General features: G+C 38.6%; 2 protein-coding genes across 2 annotated transcripts; one reads left to right on the top strand and one right to left on the bottom strand.

Annotated features, from left to right (window-relative positions):
- Nucleotides 1–1,611: 1,611 nt before the first annotated feature.
- Nucleotides 1,612–8,402, top strand: LOC134000706 (lysophosphatidylserine lipase ABHD12-like). Its single transcript, XM_062440157.1, has 12 exons — nucleotides 1,612–1,855; nucleotides 3,627–3,729; nucleotides 3,949–4,068; nucleotides 4,257–4,287; nucleotides 4,379–4,424; nucleotides 5,781–5,910; nucleotides 6,018–6,055; nucleotides 6,165–6,244; nucleotides 6,847–6,929; nucleotides 7,133–7,211; nucleotides 7,321–7,454; nucleotides 7,704–8,402. Exons 1-12 carry the CDS (start codon nucleotides 1,753–1,755, stop codon nucleotides 7,735–7,737), a joined length of 981 nt encoding a protein of 326 aa, XP_062296141.1. The 5' UTR covers nucleotides 1,612–1,752; the 3' UTR covers nucleotides 7,738–8,402.
- On the bottom strand, nucleotides 7,916–18,534 carry pygl (phosphorylase, glycogen, liver). Its single transcript, XM_062440156.1, has 20 exons — nucleotides 18,250–18,534; nucleotides 17,504–17,605; nucleotides 17,298–17,376; nucleotides 16,775–16,878; nucleotides 15,860–15,991; nucleotides 15,565–15,676; nucleotides 15,183–15,265; nucleotides 14,657–14,794; nucleotides 14,022–14,114; nucleotides 13,509–13,655; nucleotides 12,997–13,160; nucleotides 12,012–12,126; nucleotides 11,667–11,768; nucleotides 11,044–11,191; nucleotides 10,161–10,219; nucleotides 9,896–10,037; nucleotides 9,511–9,718; nucleotides 9,278–9,412; nucleotides 9,055–9,121; nucleotides 7,916–8,700 (listed from the first exon to the last, which is right to left on the bottom strand). Exons 1-20 carry the CDS (start codon nucleotides 18,490–18,492, stop codon nucleotides 8,515–8,517), a joined length of 2,559 nt encoding a protein of 852 aa, XP_062296140.1. The 5' UTR covers nucleotides 18,493–18,534; the 3' UTR covers nucleotides 7,916–8,514.
- Between the last annotated feature and the right edge of the window lie 234 nt (nucleotides 18,535–18,768).

Here is an 18,768-nt window from a genome sequence, read left to right on the forward strand (position 1 = left end):
CAGGTTTAACTTCCCCTCCCAAAAAAAACAACCAGCATTAGAGGAGTGTGTGTAGTGTGCTTTGTGTCTCCTCGGCTGTATCATCCTCCTCTCTGGACTCGTAGTGGGGTTTTTGAAAAGCAGGCTGTTGGAGGAAGGGGCGGTGACCTGGAGCTGGAGAGGGCCTGAGTGGCTGCTGCTGCTGCTGCATGGCCCCCTGTGGGGACCGAACCAACACTACTGCTAACCCAATTCTCTAATAAATGAGGGGAGGAAAAAAATGCAGCTTGATCTTGTGCATTTGAACTAGTTTAAGAAGTACAATGTGTTTTAATTATTCAGTTATTGTAATTTAAAGGCAGCTTAACAACACAAAGTTCAGAAGTTGGGGGTGGAAGAAGTAAAAAATACCAATACAGCAATGTAAAAAAAGACTCCATTACAAGTAAGAGTACTGCATGAAAAAAGTGCATAAGTATTAGCAGTAAAATGTAAAGTATTGCCGTAAAAGTATATTGAGTATTATGAGCTTGATGTAGTTAAAGTATTACGGTAAAAGTACATTTATTATGAGTGATGTAGTTAAAGTATTGCAGTAAAAGTACATAAGTATTATGAGTGATGTAGTCAAAGTATTACAGTAAAAGTAGTGGTTTGGTCCCTCTGACTGATATATTATTATTATGACATCATTAGATTATTAATAGTGAAGCATCAGTGTTAGAGCAGCATGTTACTGTTGTAGCTGCTGGAGGTGGAGCTAGTTTACACTACTTTATATACAGTTAGCTAGTTTAGTCCAGCGGTTACTAACCTAGGGGTGGGGCCCCTCCAAAGGGTCACCAGTTAAATCTGAGGGGTGGTGAGATGATTAATGGGAGAGGAGAGAAGAAAAAACTAAGTTCTGATACACAAATTTACTTTCGTTTTTTTTAAAAACTTTTTCTCTAATCTTTGACTTTTGCTGAAATATTGGATCATTTGAACATTTATTGAAATGAAACCATGTGAGAAGTTTAGAGAGAAAAATCACTATTTGATGGAGCTGTTAACAACTCATAGACAATGAAATGTGAGCCTGACTACACTTTTTGTAAGCTGTTGGTTGAAGCTCTAACCGTTGGCATCAACTTTTATTTTTCACCCTCTTGCACAAGCAAAATATGCAGACTCCAGTGTTGGAAAGTAACCAAGTACATTTACTCAAGTACTGTTGCTTGACAGCAGCATTTCCAGCTGTCAGGATGCGCTCCTAGTGTTACAATGGACACATTTTGGGATATCAGGGTGAAAATCAGAGGATTTACCTGATGTGGGGAAACAAGTCAGCAGAATGAATTTGACAGATGTGTGAACTTCCTTTCACATTGAACACAGGGGGAACAGTATCTGACAGAAACATTCACAGCTGTCAAGATTTGTTTTACCTGCTACATCACAGTGTATCAGTATTGTTTTTGTAATGGATTTGTATCATTTCTTTGGATGGTAAAAATAAGGCTTTCACGCCCTTGGACATGCCCTTTAGTTTGATCAGTAGCCTATTTAGTGCATGTTTGAATCACTATCAAATCTGAACCAATAGCAGCAGAGGGTATGATAAGTCTCAGTTGAACGTTGACCTCTTTTCTCTGTGTTTCACAATGCTCATTTTGTCAGGAGGAGAGCGTTGCTGGATACTCCCTCAGTTCACGGCAGAAACAAGGGAAAAAGGAACTCAAGGAGGTCAGATTTTGGTGCTGCAGAGGGGAAAATAATTTCATCTGTGGAAAGATGAAGAGAGCTTTGTCATTTCTGATCACTCTGTATGTCTCAGTGCCTATCGCATTATACCTGTTCCCGTGGATATTGGGCCATATCATATTTGCTCACTTGTGTAAGTATTGTGTTTTTCCAATCTACATCTTTTATTCAATTTAAAGTCACTACCAGTTAAATCAGTTTAAATCTACTCTGGTTTCTATCTATTGAATTGCTGTTTGCTAGAACAACATAATGCTTAGGTGGCCAAAAGGGTCATTGCAATGTTATGGTTACTATGTAAAAGTTAAAGTTAAAGTAAAATAATGTGTAAGGATAAAGTATTCTCATGTCGAATACATTATGCATGCATAAACACACCATGAAACAGACCTAGCTTGGTGAGGTTATTAGATGTTATCATACAGTTCAGTATGTCAAGTCAAGTCAGTTTTCTTTATAAGATAAGAAAAGATAAGATAAGATAAGATAAGATATTCCTTTATTAGTTCCACAGTGCGGATATTTACATTACTGCAGCAGCAAGTGGATAGTAAAAAAATAAAAAAGATATATATATAGTGCCAAATCACAACAGAAGTTATCTCAGGTCATGCATACATAAAGCAAGTCTAGGCCGTGCTCTTTATTTTACACAGACCAAACATGAGCAAGCACTTGGCGACAGCAGCAAGGAAAAACTTCCCTTTAACGGGAAGAAACCTTGTGTATAACTGGGCTCTAGGTGGGCGGCCTTCTTTACTGTAGATGTAAACTGTGTAAAGATTTACTAAATATACCAAACCCTATGAACACACAAAGATTCACTGTTTGTTGAAATATGTAGACACTGGTACCACAATATGATGTATTTCAATACAGGAAAAATACAGTTGTCTTGAGATTGGTTCTTAGATTTCCAAGATGTTTGATATTTGAGACTTTGAAATGAAATCAGTGGGTTTGCTAAACCACTTTCTATTGCACAAAACACAGTGCTGCAACAGTAACAGTATGCAGACACAGCACTGTGTTTGTCAACAGTATCCCATCAGGAACTGTAAAATTACCAACCTTGAATTATAAATTTGAAACAATATATTATGCTAGGATAATATTATATGGTTTCATTTAAATTTGTGTTATTAATAAAAATATATTTTCCAATATTGATACATGCCACAATATGGAAATTATTTGTAAAATCATATAAAGCATAATTACATTTATGATTTATGATTAACAGTGTCTTATTGTAATGCATTTCATTAGACACAAAATCTTAATACTTAAAAATGTTTAAAACAATATAATAATATCTCAATACGATTCCATTGAAAATCAATAAATGATAATACCAAAGTATCACACAGCTCTATGATGCGATACAACACGATACAATAAGATACAATTCTATGCAATACAACGCGATACGATACAATTTGATACGATACGACGTGATAGATACGATAAAATACAATATGGTACGATATGATACGATACAACATGATACGATACGATACGACGCAATACGATACGATACAATACAATATGGTACGATATGATACGATACAACATGATACGATACGATACAATTATATAAGATACGACGCAATACGATACGATACAACACAATATGGTACGATATGATATGATACGATACGATAAAATACAATATTGTACGATATGATACGATACAACATGATACGATACGATACGATACAATTCTATACGATACGATACAATATGATGCAATACGATTCAATACAGTACAATTCAAACGTATAATACAATTTGATACGATATGATAATACAATACAATATTATATGATGTGATACAGTGTGATAAAGTTACAACATATATAAATCATGCTGACCTTGTGTACTCTCGTCCGCTGCGGCTTCAGTGAGGCTTCCATTCTCGGTGGATCTCAGCAAACCTGAAGAAGTCCTGAACCACACGTGCAACTTCTACCTCGACACTGAGGAAGGCGTCTCAGTGGGTGTGTGGTAGGTCATCTGCCGGTTCCTGTTGTGTCCATTTCAGTGTGTCTGTACTCGTACGTGTGCACATTTTGGCACAGGTGGCTCCACAATGAATGGGGCTGCAATCTACTCATTTAGATACAATAGGGCACTCGAAAAACCTACTGCATATCTTAAAACGTGAGCGTGTTTGTGTCTGTTCTCTCTTCCCCTTCTCTCACTCTCTATCTTTGTGTCTCGTAGGCATACACTCCCTGCCAGCCAATGGGAGGCGGCCGCTGGGAAAAACCCTGAGTGGTACCGAGAGACTCTGGGAGACGGCAATCCTGTTATTATCCATCTCCATGGCAACGGAGGGACCAGGTGGGATGTGTGCGGCAGGATAGAAACCCTTGAATTGATCCTAATGGAGTCTAGTGGGTATTACATGACTGCTTGGGCCCCTGGGTTCATCTGCAGGCACAATACATGTGAGGGTTTGTGGGTCAGAGTAAATGAGTCTGAAAGCCTCTTGTTTGTTTGTATTCATTGCTCTCTTGTCATTTTTCCAGGGCCCTCCATCACAGGTTGGAACTTGCGAAGGTACGGGTTATAGTCTGAGGTCCAGCTGATTTTCAGTTTTATAGTGAATAGTTTCAGCGTTGAAACAATTTGTCATTTTTGTGTTTTGCAGATTTTAAGTGCTGCAGGGTATCACGTCTTTAATTTTGACTACAGAGGTAAGATGCTTATTGTTGCTAAAAACATTCATATTCCCTATTTCCCCATTTCATTGCTTTGCATGATGAGTAGCAGGAGATGGACCCAGATGCAGGAGCAGCAGGAAATGAATAATAACTCTTAATTCACAATAATTCAGGCAAAGTAGAATAACACCGGACAAACATGAAACAAGGAAACAACAAGGAACAGGTGGCAAGACACAAGGGTTGATTGGAGAAGACGCAGGGAGCAGGGCACGGCTAACGAGACTGATATAGAGCAGGTGTGTAGGGGAAAATGTGAGAAAAAAGCAGGCAGGGGAGGTTCACAGAAACACAGGAGGGAAACAGTGCAAACAGACAAACAAAAACACAAGTGAAAATAGAATTGGGCTCAAGAAAGCCCCAGATGCCAGCAGGCCAAATGCAAACAATAAACACTCTGTGCCACAGAGCCAAGTGGGCTGCAAGACAATCCGAGAAATGCAAACTCTTAAAGCCCAAAACATAAATCTCTAGCATCAAACCTGGCAGCTCAGAGAAAAAAAGGCTGAAATACACCCTCAAAAACAATCTGGTCATAAAACAAACATTCTTAATCAGGTGAAGGTGAAAGTATTTCAGATTTCACATAAGGTCTGTATGCTTTTCCAATCAAGCACATGTATTATGAATTAGGCAGCAGAATGTCCGAACAAAGTTGAGCAACAGTATCTCAAGTGGCTTTAATATAATCTGGATCTTATCTGTCCATCTCCAGCTCAGTCCAACAAAAAGTCTGATGGCAACTGGTGGAGTGATGGAGGGACACAGAGCCAGACTAGGACAGAACTATGACATTTTTATTATATGTTTCTGTGTCGCATGTTTTAATTAGTACCTGACAATGTTGTATAATATTCTGTATATTTTTGACTAACATTAATACTATCTTTTCTTTGTTATTACTGTCCTGCATGCCTATAAATAATCTCAATAACTTTGTCAGTTCAAATCTTACATAGTTTTTTATGATGATTTTGTAACATCTGTGTAGAAATTACAGATGAAAAATAGCCTCTTATCTAACTCTGGCACATTTACTGCAGTGTTTCTTAATGTCTCTAATGTTAAATGAACACAACAAATACATCTTTTTTCTGCAAACTACAAATGTCATTTTAAAATATAATGGAAAAGGTGGAAATGTAACTAGCACATAGTTTATCCAGGTCTAAAATGTACTCTTTTACTCTTGCCTTTACTTTATTAAAAGTGAATTGCAGGACTTTTGCTTATTACAGTGTAATGTACACTATTTTGTAATGTACACTATTTTCATATTGAGGTATTACTACTTTCGTGTCCTGATTTTGCTGCTTCATATGTCTTCAGGCTATGGAGACTCCACTGGTGAGCCGAGTGAAACAGGCCTGACCACTGACGCCCTCTATGTGTACAACTGGGTAAAGAAGCAAAGCGGTGGAAGTCTTGTCTGTCTGTGGGGACACTCGCTTGGCTCTGGGTCAGTTTTCTCCTCATTTGACATTTGTAACCAATTGAAGCAACTGAGTGAAAGTTCAAGTAAGAAATCAGATGAGTAAAACTTGCTCTCATTTTGTTTTCTTGTAGGGTGGCAACCAATACTGCAGTGAAAGTGCAAGAGCAAGGTGAGTTAGTCTTTTTAAAAGTCTGCCATGGTTTTGTGACAAAAACAATGATTGCAATAGATAATATTCATTTGTCTTTAATCATTTTTGATATTGTTTTTAATATCAGGGTCTATGGTTGATGCTGTAATTCTGAGTGGTCCATTCACAAGAATTGGAGAAGTTATATTGAGCCATCCGCTGGCTAAGGTGGGGCCTGTTATTGCATGTTTGTTTTCTTTCATTTATGTCTGTCTCAAGCCTTCAGGGTCTTTACCATCAGTACACAAGTACAAAGCTGTTTGTCTCATGTTAAGAATTTTGAGAATGTCCTGTGCAAACAAGTCCTTTCATTCCTACTGCAAAATGTTGTGAGAAATGTGAGAACATTAAAAATATATATATTTGTTTAAGATTTTTTTGATGGTTGAGAATTAAGATGCTTGAGGACTGAAGAGGGAGAGTGGATGACCTGTAAAAATAGTCCAAGTGGACTGCATTTAAACTCACAAAAAGTGTTTTATATGACACTGATCTGAGAACCACTGACCACCCCCAGTGTCAAAAGAATGCACTTATATCTACCATGATGACATAATTTAAATACAATCACACTGGTGACACAGCTCATCCAACACTTTCTCTATTCACACTCTTAGTATCTTTAGTATCTTAAAATGAATCTCTTACTATCTTCATTCCTACTGGGATACATTTAAACTTATGTTTACCAAACAGCTGTTTCTTTTCTGCATGCTATTACAGGATATTACAAAACTATTTCTACAAAATGTGTTCCCTGTTTCTTCCAGATGTACCTGTTCCTTCCAGGGTTTGAGAGCTTGGTTTGGAACATTTTGGAAATGAACAACGTAGTATTTCCTAATGATGAAAAGTAAGTAAAAAAAGTACCTCTCCCTTTACAAAGACCAATAATTTATTCTTCTTGTTGGTTTATTAGTTTTTAGTTGTGTTAAAAATATAATAAACATGGTGCTAAATGAGTTGTTCTCAGCTTGCTGAGCCTATTTGGCATTGTTAAAAACATTTATATCCGTCTCTGACTGTAAATATATTTTCTATTCAACGTCTCTGCAGTCTAAAGACCATGACCAGTCCACTACTTATACTGCATGCAGAGGATGACAATATTGTTCCTCATCACATGGGTCTGAAGGTACAGTACAGCTTCATGAATCTCTCCTTTGAGTGTTTAAAATTGTCCTCTAACAGTTGATGTTGCTGCCTGTTTTTCTCAATTACTTTGCCCTCTTTTTTGTCTCCAGCTGCAACAGATATCACTTCAGGCTCAGAAAGAACACAATAAAGATGTCCACGTTCAAATGATCTCCTACAGTGCACATCTCGGATTCTGCCATGACAAATTCCACTTAGATCCCAATCTGTCAAGCGCGGTTGGGTAAGTTTAAATTGAAAACTGACATTTATTTAATTCATATGTAAAAGCTTGTTTAGTACGTCCAAGTGAAAGTTTAAATGTAATGGATAATTTAATCCACTGATGCTTGTCTATACAGTGCACGTTTTTGAAGTCATTATTGTGTTTTTCTTAAAGTTTACTGTGTTGTTCTTGCAGACTTTGTCCGTAAACCACATTTCCCTCAGGAAACTTTAATACATTTAATATTCCATCTGTTTCTTGTTGCAGGAGATTTCTACAAGCCCTGAAACAGCAGAAGTAATTCAAGAGAGTTCTGCAGTTTGGCAGCTTTGCATTGGCTGAAGCTCTCATCTTCAATTGTCAGCCTCTATTGAGGACATTTTGCAAAACAATGTCCAATAAATTCTGATATCATAATTTATGTTTGCCACTCAGTTCTTGTTTATCTTTCCAAAAAACTGAAACAAAAGCACTTCAGGCTCATTATATATTAATATTTTATTTCAAAACTTGGAAGAAATACTGTATATCAGCAATGAAAAGTGCTCATATTTTTTTTCCTATGACAAGTTATATTGAAAGAGAGAGAAACAATGTGACATGAACAGGGTCAAGTAAGATCAGCAAATAACATGTTAGCATTAGTTTAAACCTGCCTGCAGAATAGACAGGCGTTGTCACACAGTGCACACAGCAAACTCACAGGAATGTAATTAAAAATTCAGTTCAGTCAGCTGCTCTGGTCCTGACATCCTACTGAATTCTTCAAATGCAGAAAGCCCCCCTCCACCCATCCTGTACTCCAGGAATGTTCAATATGAGAAAATTGTTTGCAAGTATTTGACCTCTCTCTCTCTTTCTCTCTCTCGCTCCACAATGACTTTTGGTTTAACTGCATGTGTTGAAGCTGAAGGGTGTAACAGACGTGTATCAATGCAAGTGCTTTAACAATAAAGAAAAAATGAAGATGTGTGCAGATCTTTTTGAAAGAGTTCAATGAAGAGTTACTTGAAGGCACAGGCGAACAGGCACTATACTGTAAACATAAAAGCAGCCTTTCGGTTGTCAAACAACCAAACTATTTCTTCAGAGCTCTGGCGGTTTCCTCGAAGGCCTCTCTGGGCTCATTTGGAGGCGGGATCTTCAGGTCGGTCGGCTCGACCCCCCAGACCTCTGTGGCGTACTCTGCGATGGTTCTGTCACTGGAAAACTTTCCTGTCGCGGCGATGTTCTTGATCACCATCTTCGTCCACTCTTTTGGATTCTTTTAGAGAAAAAGTACATTTTTATTGAGGGTTTTACAAAGGATGTACTGTTGTAACCCTGCTTTTGTCTTTATAATAATTCTTACTAATCACATTCTACTAATTTAATCTAAATCCTAATTTCTCCAGCCTGCTTGCCCGTTTTATGCTTATTACTCCTCTGCTTGCTCTTTCTCTTTTTATACGTAAGTACTTTGTAATGACAGTTTTCTATGAATGCTAAATAAATGCACTTATATTTTCATAAAAGAAAACACAAGGAAAAGAAGAAGAAGAAGAAAGAGACAGTTTGCCCTCTGATGAAAACTATGAGGAATATTTGTGAAGATAACATAATGCAATGTCAATGTTACCTGATAGAGTTTGCTGACTTTCTCTTGGCATTTCAAATAGTCTTCAAAGTCTGCAAATACTTTGAAACTGAAAAGAGACACACACAAAAAAGGGGAAAACATAAAAAAATCTGACAACTTGAACTCAACAAAAAGCCAAAAAGTAAACAGTGCAATGTATACAAAGGGAAAGGGAGAGGGAAATAAATGCTTTATCTGTGTTATTTATCTGTGTGTTGCTCACCGGTCATGTTTGAAGAGCATGTTCGTAAGATCCTTAAACAGGTCTGGATTTTTGGGGCTGAAATATCCACTTGTGATTTGGTCCATCACATGTTTCAGCTCTGGGATCTTCTTGTAGTAAGACATGGCATCATATCTGACAAAAGATAAACAAAAGTTAATGTAGTCTAACTGAATAAAAAAAAATCTGTACAAAATAACATCAAATCTAACATAAAAAGAAATCTCTTTTACCCCTTTTTGTCCATTTCAGCCACATCCTCCACCCGCATGCCGAAGATAAAGAGGTTCTCCTCTCCGGCCTCCTCGGCCATCTCCACGTTGGCTCCATCCATGGTGCCGATGGTGAGCGCTCCGTTCAACATGAACTTCATGTTGCCGGTTCCTGAAGCTTCAGTGCCGGCTGTGGAGATCTGCTCTGACAAATCTGTGGCAGGTATCACTGAGGAAGGAAAAATAGATTAAAATTAAAGAGGGAAACATGTTAAACTGTGATTTTTGGTGAATTATCCTCAGTGCTTTGGATGAGAATGAGAATTTTGCACATGCTCTTGTGTGTGTTTTTGTGCCATGAAAAGGTAAAGACAAGGTGTAGCTGTTAAAGCTATCTGGTTGGTACCTTTCTCAGCTAGAGAGACCCTGTAGTTCTCCAGGTAGATGACTTTCAGCTTGTTTCCCACCACAGTGTCATTATTCACCACATCACCTACTGCAGTGATCAGCTTGATGATCATCTTTGCCATGTGATACCCAGGAGCAGCCTGCAGAGGGCGACAATAGATGACTCATTATAAGACAAACTATTAACATGCTTCCTGGTCAGTTTATTGGCTCTTTATCTGTGTTATTTGTCATGTGGGCTTTCGCTGAGGCTGAGCTGGTACCTTTCCCCCGATGATCACTGTTCGAGGTACAAAAGGTGCAGTGGGGTTCGCTCTGATGCCTAGAGACACAACAAAGAACACAAATTCATTACAAGTGATGTGGTTTTAACATAAATGAAAAAATATGAGCACATCCTTTCTTAGGTCTCTGTACTGGCTATAGATATTTAAGATAAAGTACTGTATTATTACTACAAAGTCTACAAATCATATATCTTAATGCATTAGGATCAAATTGAACAACTTAAAATACTGTCAAATGTTCCTAGAGTCAGTGCAAAACATGGAAAGCTGCATTATGCTGCTTCATAATTCATGCTTAGTAACTAATTTTACAGAAACAATCGAAAGTTAAAATATTAATTGTGTAAAGTGTTATATATAGTACATATTTTACCATATTATCAGATTACTAATGTGGATGCATCTTAATCTGCAAAGTAATTATAGCTGTCAGATGAATGTGGTGAAGTGAAAATGTAATTTTTTTCTTTAATGTAGAGGAGTAGAAGTATAAAGTAGCTAAAAATGGTACTTGGTATGGTACTTAAGTACTTTGTGAATTAGTTATATTCCAAGAAAGAAGAATGATGTTGATGCAGGGAAAGTGGGCATTTTGCTCCAAGTGATATTAAATTCTGATTGATTGAAAGTACCGGCCTGTTAATCACGGCCTGATGACTGCTTGGAAAATTCCCACTGTTGGTTTGAATATCAGATGCATGTCATTCCTCATGTTTGTCTTAACTTGCTCTGAACACCTGTCGGATGGGGAATCTTCCGCCGCTCTACTTGTCAGATGGTGTCATGTAACTTCACAGAGTCACAGCCCTGTGAAAAACCTTCTGGCACTTAATTACGAGCAGTGATTAAATTCACATACGGTTGTACATGGTGATGATGTGCAGGCAGTTGAGGAGCTGCCGCTTGTACTCGTGGATTCTCTTCACATGGACGTCGAACATGGACGACGGGTTTATTTGCACTCTGTACTCTTTCTCCAGGTACTGGGCAAATTTCGCCTTGTTATCCTGTGAGAAAGATCAGATATGGGTGACTTGGCAGCAGAGGCATTATTCACTGAAGTGAAGTTGCTGAATCACAGGTATGGCATGTCAGGACTGGTTTTAAAACAACAAAACGGCAATGTTGCAATGGACAAATTAATCAGAAATGAAATGTCATTTCCTGCTATGATGTGTGGAAATAACAGACAACTGACTGAGAGACGTTATATGTGCAGAGAGAAGCACTACCACTGTCTAGACAAGAGAACATTTTATTAATATTAATGTATTCTTGGTGCAACAGGGCAAAAACAGGAACCAAAATGACACGAGAGCACATTTTACATCAGATAAAGCCTGTAATTCTATACCCTTTTAATAATTTATTGAAGTTATAATGCATGGCTGTGCAGAATACAGATACATTATCTCTTTGCTTATACCTGAAGTTTTTAAATGTCGTTTCTGTTTTTTGTTTAAACTCTGAAGTCCAACCAACCTGTTTCACTTTAGAGACATCACGGATGAAGGCAGCATGGTCAACAAAGTCATTCAGCTTCTGTAGCTGGCTCAGGTCCTTCACATAATCTTCCCCAATCACCTAAAACAGATATTAAGTGTCACAATAAGCTGTGTATGTACTGTGCAGTCAGCTTCATATATACAGTCTCTGGAAAGCAGACTGGAACACCGGATGTAGAAAACTCTGCCAAGATTCACTCATAAATTACAACAGCAGGGGAATATATACTGTTGATGAGTCAGAGGTCTTAACCATTACACTGTATCTTGGCACCATTTATTTATTGATTGTTTATTTATTGCCCTGGCAGCTCTAACAAACCTCAGCTATGAGCTCAGCCAGTCCGGGGTTGCAGAGCAGCAGCCAGCGTCTGGGAGTGATGCCATTGGTCTTGTTCTGAAACTTCTCTGGTTCAAGATCACTGAAGTTACGGAAACTGTGGAAGAAATATAGGAAATGTTGAAGAATGTAGAAATAGTGCACATAGCAGTTTGTATATCAAGTAGTATCAAAAAGTAGGAAAAGGAGCACACCAGCATTGTTTGTTTTATCAACATTTGATATGTGATTGACTGACACAGGCATGTACATCCCAAATGACGGGCACAGAGAGCACCGGTAAAAACAGATATGTTTTGACGGCCCACCGGGATTTGTTCCAGTATGCCAGCACACTACTGGTCGTAGCATACTGTTGTGGCTGTAAAATGGTGGATAAACTATTTTAAATGTCACACAACCCCTGCAAAATGACTTATCAGAATTTGACCCATTTGGTCTGATAATATTTGGAAAGTCTAGAAGAGCTGTACGTTAAACGGCCAAACAGCCAGTGAGGGAAATATTACACCCAACATGAGATTTTAAAACTCCATATACTGTGAAATACTGAGAGATTTATCTGGTGGTGATATGTTTAATCAGCATGGTGTGAATTAATTTGGCAAGAGCTTGAATGTAACAGATGTTAATTTATATGTGAAAGTTCTGCACTGCAGGTTTAAAGTGAGTATCTGAATTTTTCCGTCAGCAAGTCACAGTTGTCACTTATTAAGTGAAACTGTGTGACGTTTTTAAAAGTAATCTTAAGACACATCTCTTTACAAACAGCAGAGGTGATGATTCAATGCTGTGGTAACTGATGAGTCCATACTCGTGTGGTGTTTTGCAACTGTCGTAGTTGTCTGCTCATTTGAGCTGCTGAGCTTCCACTTGTAACTTCTGCAGTTTGTCACAGGGTTTTTTTTTTGTCATTTGTTTGTTACTTTTTTGTGTTTAAGTGGTGTGTCATCAGCAGAAATCTTACACTTCAGTCTTTATGATGTTGGAGTGTATCTCAGCAACACCATTAACAGCGTGAGATCCCACAATGCACAGGTGCGCCATGTTCACCCTCTTGCATCCGTCCTCTTCAATCAGAGACATTTTCCTCAGTTTGTCCATGTCATCTGGATAGAGGGCTGCAATCCTCTGCAGTAACAAGAACAGATATAGAAGTGATGCCAAATTAATACAGTGCGTCACAGATGTGTTCAGGCAATATGACACATAAGCTTCTCTCTCTTGTTGGAGGAATAAATATACTTTCCTTTTCATCATTTTATAATTAGATGTAGTTTTACAGTTTCATTGGATCAAAAAGAAGAGTTGAACAAGGAGAAATGGAGACTGATTTTGGGTTTCTGAAAATTCTCTCTGTAGTTTCCAAATTAGTCTCTTTCCATCCCAAGTTCTTGATTTTCATAATTAAAAAACATTTCAGTATCCCAAAAGAATAACTTTAGGCCAGTATATCAGGGTCTAAGCTTCAGTACGTACGTTGAGGTGGCCCTGGTTGATCTGGTAGATGATCTGCAGGTGTCTGGGCAGCAGCTTCTCCAGCAGCTCCACAGGCCAGCGCTCCAGAGCCTCGGGGAGGACCGTGTGGTTGGTGTAGGCAAAGGTACGCTTGGTGAGATCCCAGGCCTGCAGAGGAGAGAGGAGTGTTTTCTATTTTTCTCTCCCAGAAAGTCTAAATATATTCTTCTTTCTTGATAACTTCCCTTCTTCCCTCCACTATATGACTGATTTATATCACTTATTCTGCACTATCAAACCGTGTCTGCCTGTATTTCATTTTGTAACCTGACCTAATAGCTCTTATTGCACACCATTATTATGTAATATAGGACTTTCATTTAGCATCTTGGCTCTGTGGCTTTCACCTCCTGCATTTGTCCATTATTTCCATAACTAAGTCTCATATACTGTTTATCTGATTGTAAGTCACTCCCAGTAAGCTAAATGGTTGAAAGAAATCACACTGCAGTCCTCAATCTGACTCTCACTCACCGTGTCCCAGTCGAGTTTCTCAATGTCCACAAAGATTCTCATCAGCTCAGGGATGGCCATGGCCGGGTGAGTGTCATTCAGCTGGATGGCAACCTGGAAAACATGAGAACCTGCAGTAAAACTGTTGTGACACCTCTTCTAGATGATTCAGGATAACTGTAGGCTCCCAAAAATCTGTGATGATACCATGACTTTGCAATTTTAGTGTTTACTTTTAGCTTACTCTTTGTATTATTGAAGAACCAGCTGTGAAACTCTGCCAGACAGGGACAATAAAGGGGCTGTAGGCATTTAATACCTAAAAATATCTTAGAATTAAAACTACAAATTATATTACTTTTGCCATACCTTTGCACAAAATCACTAGATTATATCTGCAGGGGTCTCACTTGGCAGAGATTTCTCATTTGGCGTTATTAAAAATGTCTACTGTTGCAGTAATCCATCTGTGCTCTGTTTTATATGACTTTAATATTATTGTTGTGCAATACAGGCCAGCTTAAATCAAGGGAACAAGCTAGGTTTGGGAGGCTACGCCACAGATTTGCATACGAAGAGATAAAAGCTGTTGCCATGTGATTGAGGAAATGAAACACTTTTGCATTCATCTATGAGCAGCTGATTCTGATGCTTACTTTATCTGGGAAGCTTTCGAAGGATGTGCGACCAGGAACGCCCTTCTTTGTGGTCTTGAAGCGACGAATGATGTCTTGGAGTGTGGAGGCCACGACAAAGTATTCCTGCTTCAGACGAAGTTCTTTTCCCTCAAAGAACTACATCATAGAAACATGCAAAGAGCAAAGTTATAGTTGAAAAGTAGAAGAAGAAGAATAGTTGGATACAACATATTATCAGTGTACCATGTATGTATGTAGAGTATGCATGTATGTATGTGTATTGTGTATTTCTGTGTCTGTTTATGCATTGTAATTTTAACTTTGAACTTTATGTTTTTGTTTACTCTTTAATTGGATATTAACCAAATATTTTGTATACTCTTAACTGGATATTGTGTGTGTTTTGAAATGTCATTTTAATCTCTGAGACTTCAACTTGGTTGAATAAAGGATAGAAGTTCAACAACAGCAAGAAAATACAGTAGATTTTAAAAATGCTTTCAAGTGTTTACTGAAGAAGGTGATCATTTCAAAGTGAACTCACATTGTCGTTGGGATAGAGGACACGAGAGATGTTCTCTGCCAGATTTCTGTCCAGAACAGCCTCGATGTAATCTCCAACATTAACTAAACAAAGTAATATGCATTTCAGTTTCATTAAGACAGCAGTGATTGCTTCTGCACACATAATATTTGTTTATAGATGCATGAACAGTAAACGAAGAAAAACTAAACTTTGCAGGATGGGAACAAACAGCTTCATTTGAGCCACTTTGCAACACAGACATCTTGTAACAAGGTGCCAGTGTTGCTGCAGTTCCCTTTTGTCTTACAAAGATTTTCTGTTGAAAGCTAAAAGGAAATGCAGACACTGTTTTGCAAACGTTGGTTTTGCGTTAAAAAAAAAAAAATCCTTCAGTACTCACAGTCTTTCAGGTTAAAGTCGTTGGGGGCTCGAGCAGACCACAACCTCATGGTGTTCACAGTGTTGTTCATGTAGCCAGGGATGGGCGTGTCGTAGGGCATCGCCAGGACCACCTGCACAGGTAATAATGACAGGAAGACCACAGTGAGGATAGAGTAGGTGGAGTACAAAAAAATACACTATATGTCATACTAACATATTTTAAGTGCAATTCAAAACTAAAAACTGTCAACGTTTGCATAGAAATGTTACCTTATAGAAGCCTGTTACACCTATCAATAATTCAATATCACTACCTGAGTGTCCACCCATTTGGAGCCTTCCTTCGTCTCCTCTACTCGTCCATAGAAGTGAACGGGCAACATGTACTCGGGACGCGCCTTCTCCCAGGGGTTTCCATGCCTCAGCCAATCATCTGCCTCCTCCACCTGCAGGTTATAAGATGACATCTTGTTAACATGATGTTGCATGTTCAAGTGGTGATCAGTCATTGAGCAACAAGCTGAGACCCCACCTGACCTGACCTCTGACATGCTGTTCAGATATGATTAATCAGCGTTTCTCACTGATATATCAAACACAATCCTGTTCATCATCCTCTGATGAAGTTCTGTGTGGCGCTCTGAATAAAATGCACACATTTTCAGTGCATTTACTGTTCACTAGCAGCAGGTATTAAACGTGCAGACTCACGCAGCCCGGTGAGTGTAACTCTAGTTCACTGTTCAGAAGTGCATGTTTACACTGAGGGTTTGAACTGCAAATAACCAGCTATATTCAAAAGGGCAAAAGCCTTTAGTTTGGGATCTCTTATCACAGAATACGCAATGTTTTTTTTCTTCATCTCTGACCAACCACCAACCATCGTTTACGAGGAACTTGCACCACTGCAGTGTCGCTATAGGGGGGCAAACCATAAGCTAAGCTGCTGTCAATGATTTGCCTGTGATGTATTATGACCTACTTCATTTCTACTTTGGCCACCTCAACATTGACTCCTGACAGCATGAAAATGATCAGAAAATAGAAACATGTTAGATAAGAGAAGATAAACTATGAACTCTACAGAAAGAAACTGTGCCGTGACCTAAATATAGCAAAAAATTCTTCTGATTTGAAAAAAAAAACAATGTATATTTGGATAGCAAGGTCAGTTAATGTGCAGCTAAAAGTTTTTTGATGAACTGAATTGTGTACACAATAGTTTTTACCTGCCAGCCTTCTCTTATCTTCTGGTTAAAGATTCCATATTCATATCGAATGCCATAACCGTATGCTGCAAGACCCAAGGTGGCCATCGAATCCAAAAAGCATGCTGTGTGCAGAAAATACTTAATAAATTAAACATAAAATCAAAAATACCATCTCTATAGTGCCTAAATGAGAAATAAAATGACTGATTGTGGAGCTGTTGGGGAAGTTCAGTGTTCATTTGCTCATTTGTCTGTCTGTTGCAAAATTTCTGTCGCTGCAAGTTGCTTCAAATGTTCAACAGGCAGACTGGCATTTGATGGACAACTGCCAAGACTAGAAATTATAATGGAGTATTGTTGTACCAGAGATTGAGTTTGCATGCAAAAATAGCGAGTAATTTATGCATTTGGGATATACTGTAGTTGTATCCTGTGACACTGGATTATTTAGGAGGAATGTTGGTATGATAACATCTTCCTGTCTCTGTGTCTGTCACATTGTTTTATAACTGCTCGGGCTCAAACATCTGCAACCTGTTACCTGCCAGTCTGCCCAGACCTCCGTTTCCCAGACCTGCATCCTCCTCCATCTCCTCCAGCTCCTCCATATCCAGGCCGAGCTACAGCAGAGATGAGAAACATATGAGCCTACTGGTCACATTTTTATATAACAGCTAAATGCTATTAAAAAGAATGCTATGTTTCCTTGTTGTAGCCTGTACTTCCTGTAAAACCTCTCTGTCTGACCTGGTAGATTGCTTCATCGCAGGCATTCTGCAGCCCCAGATTGATCATGGTGTTTTGCAGCGTCCGGCCCATGTAGAACTCCAGTGACAGATAATACACCCTCTAAACATGTGAAGAAAAAAGCAGAAACAAACTGTCTGCATGTGTGCACAAAGTTCTTAATCTTTTAACACATTCACCAAAACTGTTAAGATAATTTAAGATTTAATACAGATGAATATCTATGATTTATTTTAAACATTATGACAGGAAGGTGAAGAAAATGCAGAGCAACAAATGAATGAAGCTGGAACAAGCAAACATTTGTCTACAATGAATAGCTGTGTAAACATGATGCAATGACCTGAAAATACTGCAGGGAAGTTTTATGCAATGTGAGAACAATGCCCACAACCTACTTCCCATTAAAAAAAACTGTCACAGAATACGCTTTGCAGAATATGTTTAAGAATTAAGGGAGATGATATATATTATGCAGATTTTATGAGAAAATGCTGGTGTGTTGCTTTGTGAAAAACACCTCTTAAGAGTCATTTATGTATGAAATAGAGATATCTTGGTCAGTTTTTGCACAGTGGCAAACTCATACTTAATATCTTAAAGTATGCATGAAACATTTATTTGAGTTCTTCAGATTTTGCAGGAAACAAACATATTGTAACAGAGTGTCATCTACACATCTCTGAGTTTAACTATGTATTTTCACAGTATGAGATGTAGTTCACTAAAAAACCTCTGATCTTTACCTTTGGGTCTGCTTCATAGTAAAACTGCTGTGTTCTTATCCATCTCCCCACCAGGTGATCTCTCACAGTGTGGGCCAGGGCAAAGTAATAATCCCTGGGTGTTGCTATGTTTCTGTCTTTCACCAGAGTGAAGTGCAGGTGACGATTGAAGCCCTTCTTCAGCTCTGCAACATTCTCCACTCCCACAATCCCCCTGATGCTGATCTGCTTGCGTTTCTCCTGGTCGGTGAGAGGTTTTGCCATGGTGGGAACGTTCTGTCCTGAGAGACTGAGGCTGTCCTGGCTGGGAGTGAAGTGGAAAGGTAAGATGGAGGCAGTTTTCATTCAGCAGTCTCCTCCTTTCACTGCTTGTCATTGGTGAGTTCAGGGGGAGGGTGTTTCCTGCCTCAGCTGAGCTTCAGAGCTGCAGCAGGAACAGGTAAACAGAAACACGACAGATAGGAAGGGCTGAACCAAATTTCTAGGCTGACACACTCTGTATGATTTATATTCATATTTTATCTAATGTAAATGTTTTAA

Source organism: Scomber scombrus, chromosome 19, assembly GCF_963691925.1.
Source record: "Scomber scombrus chromosome 19, fScoSco1.1, whole genome shotgun sequence".
NCBI classification, from domain to species: Eukaryota; Metazoa; Chordata; class Actinopteri; order Scombriformes; family Scombridae; genus Scomber; species Scomber scombrus.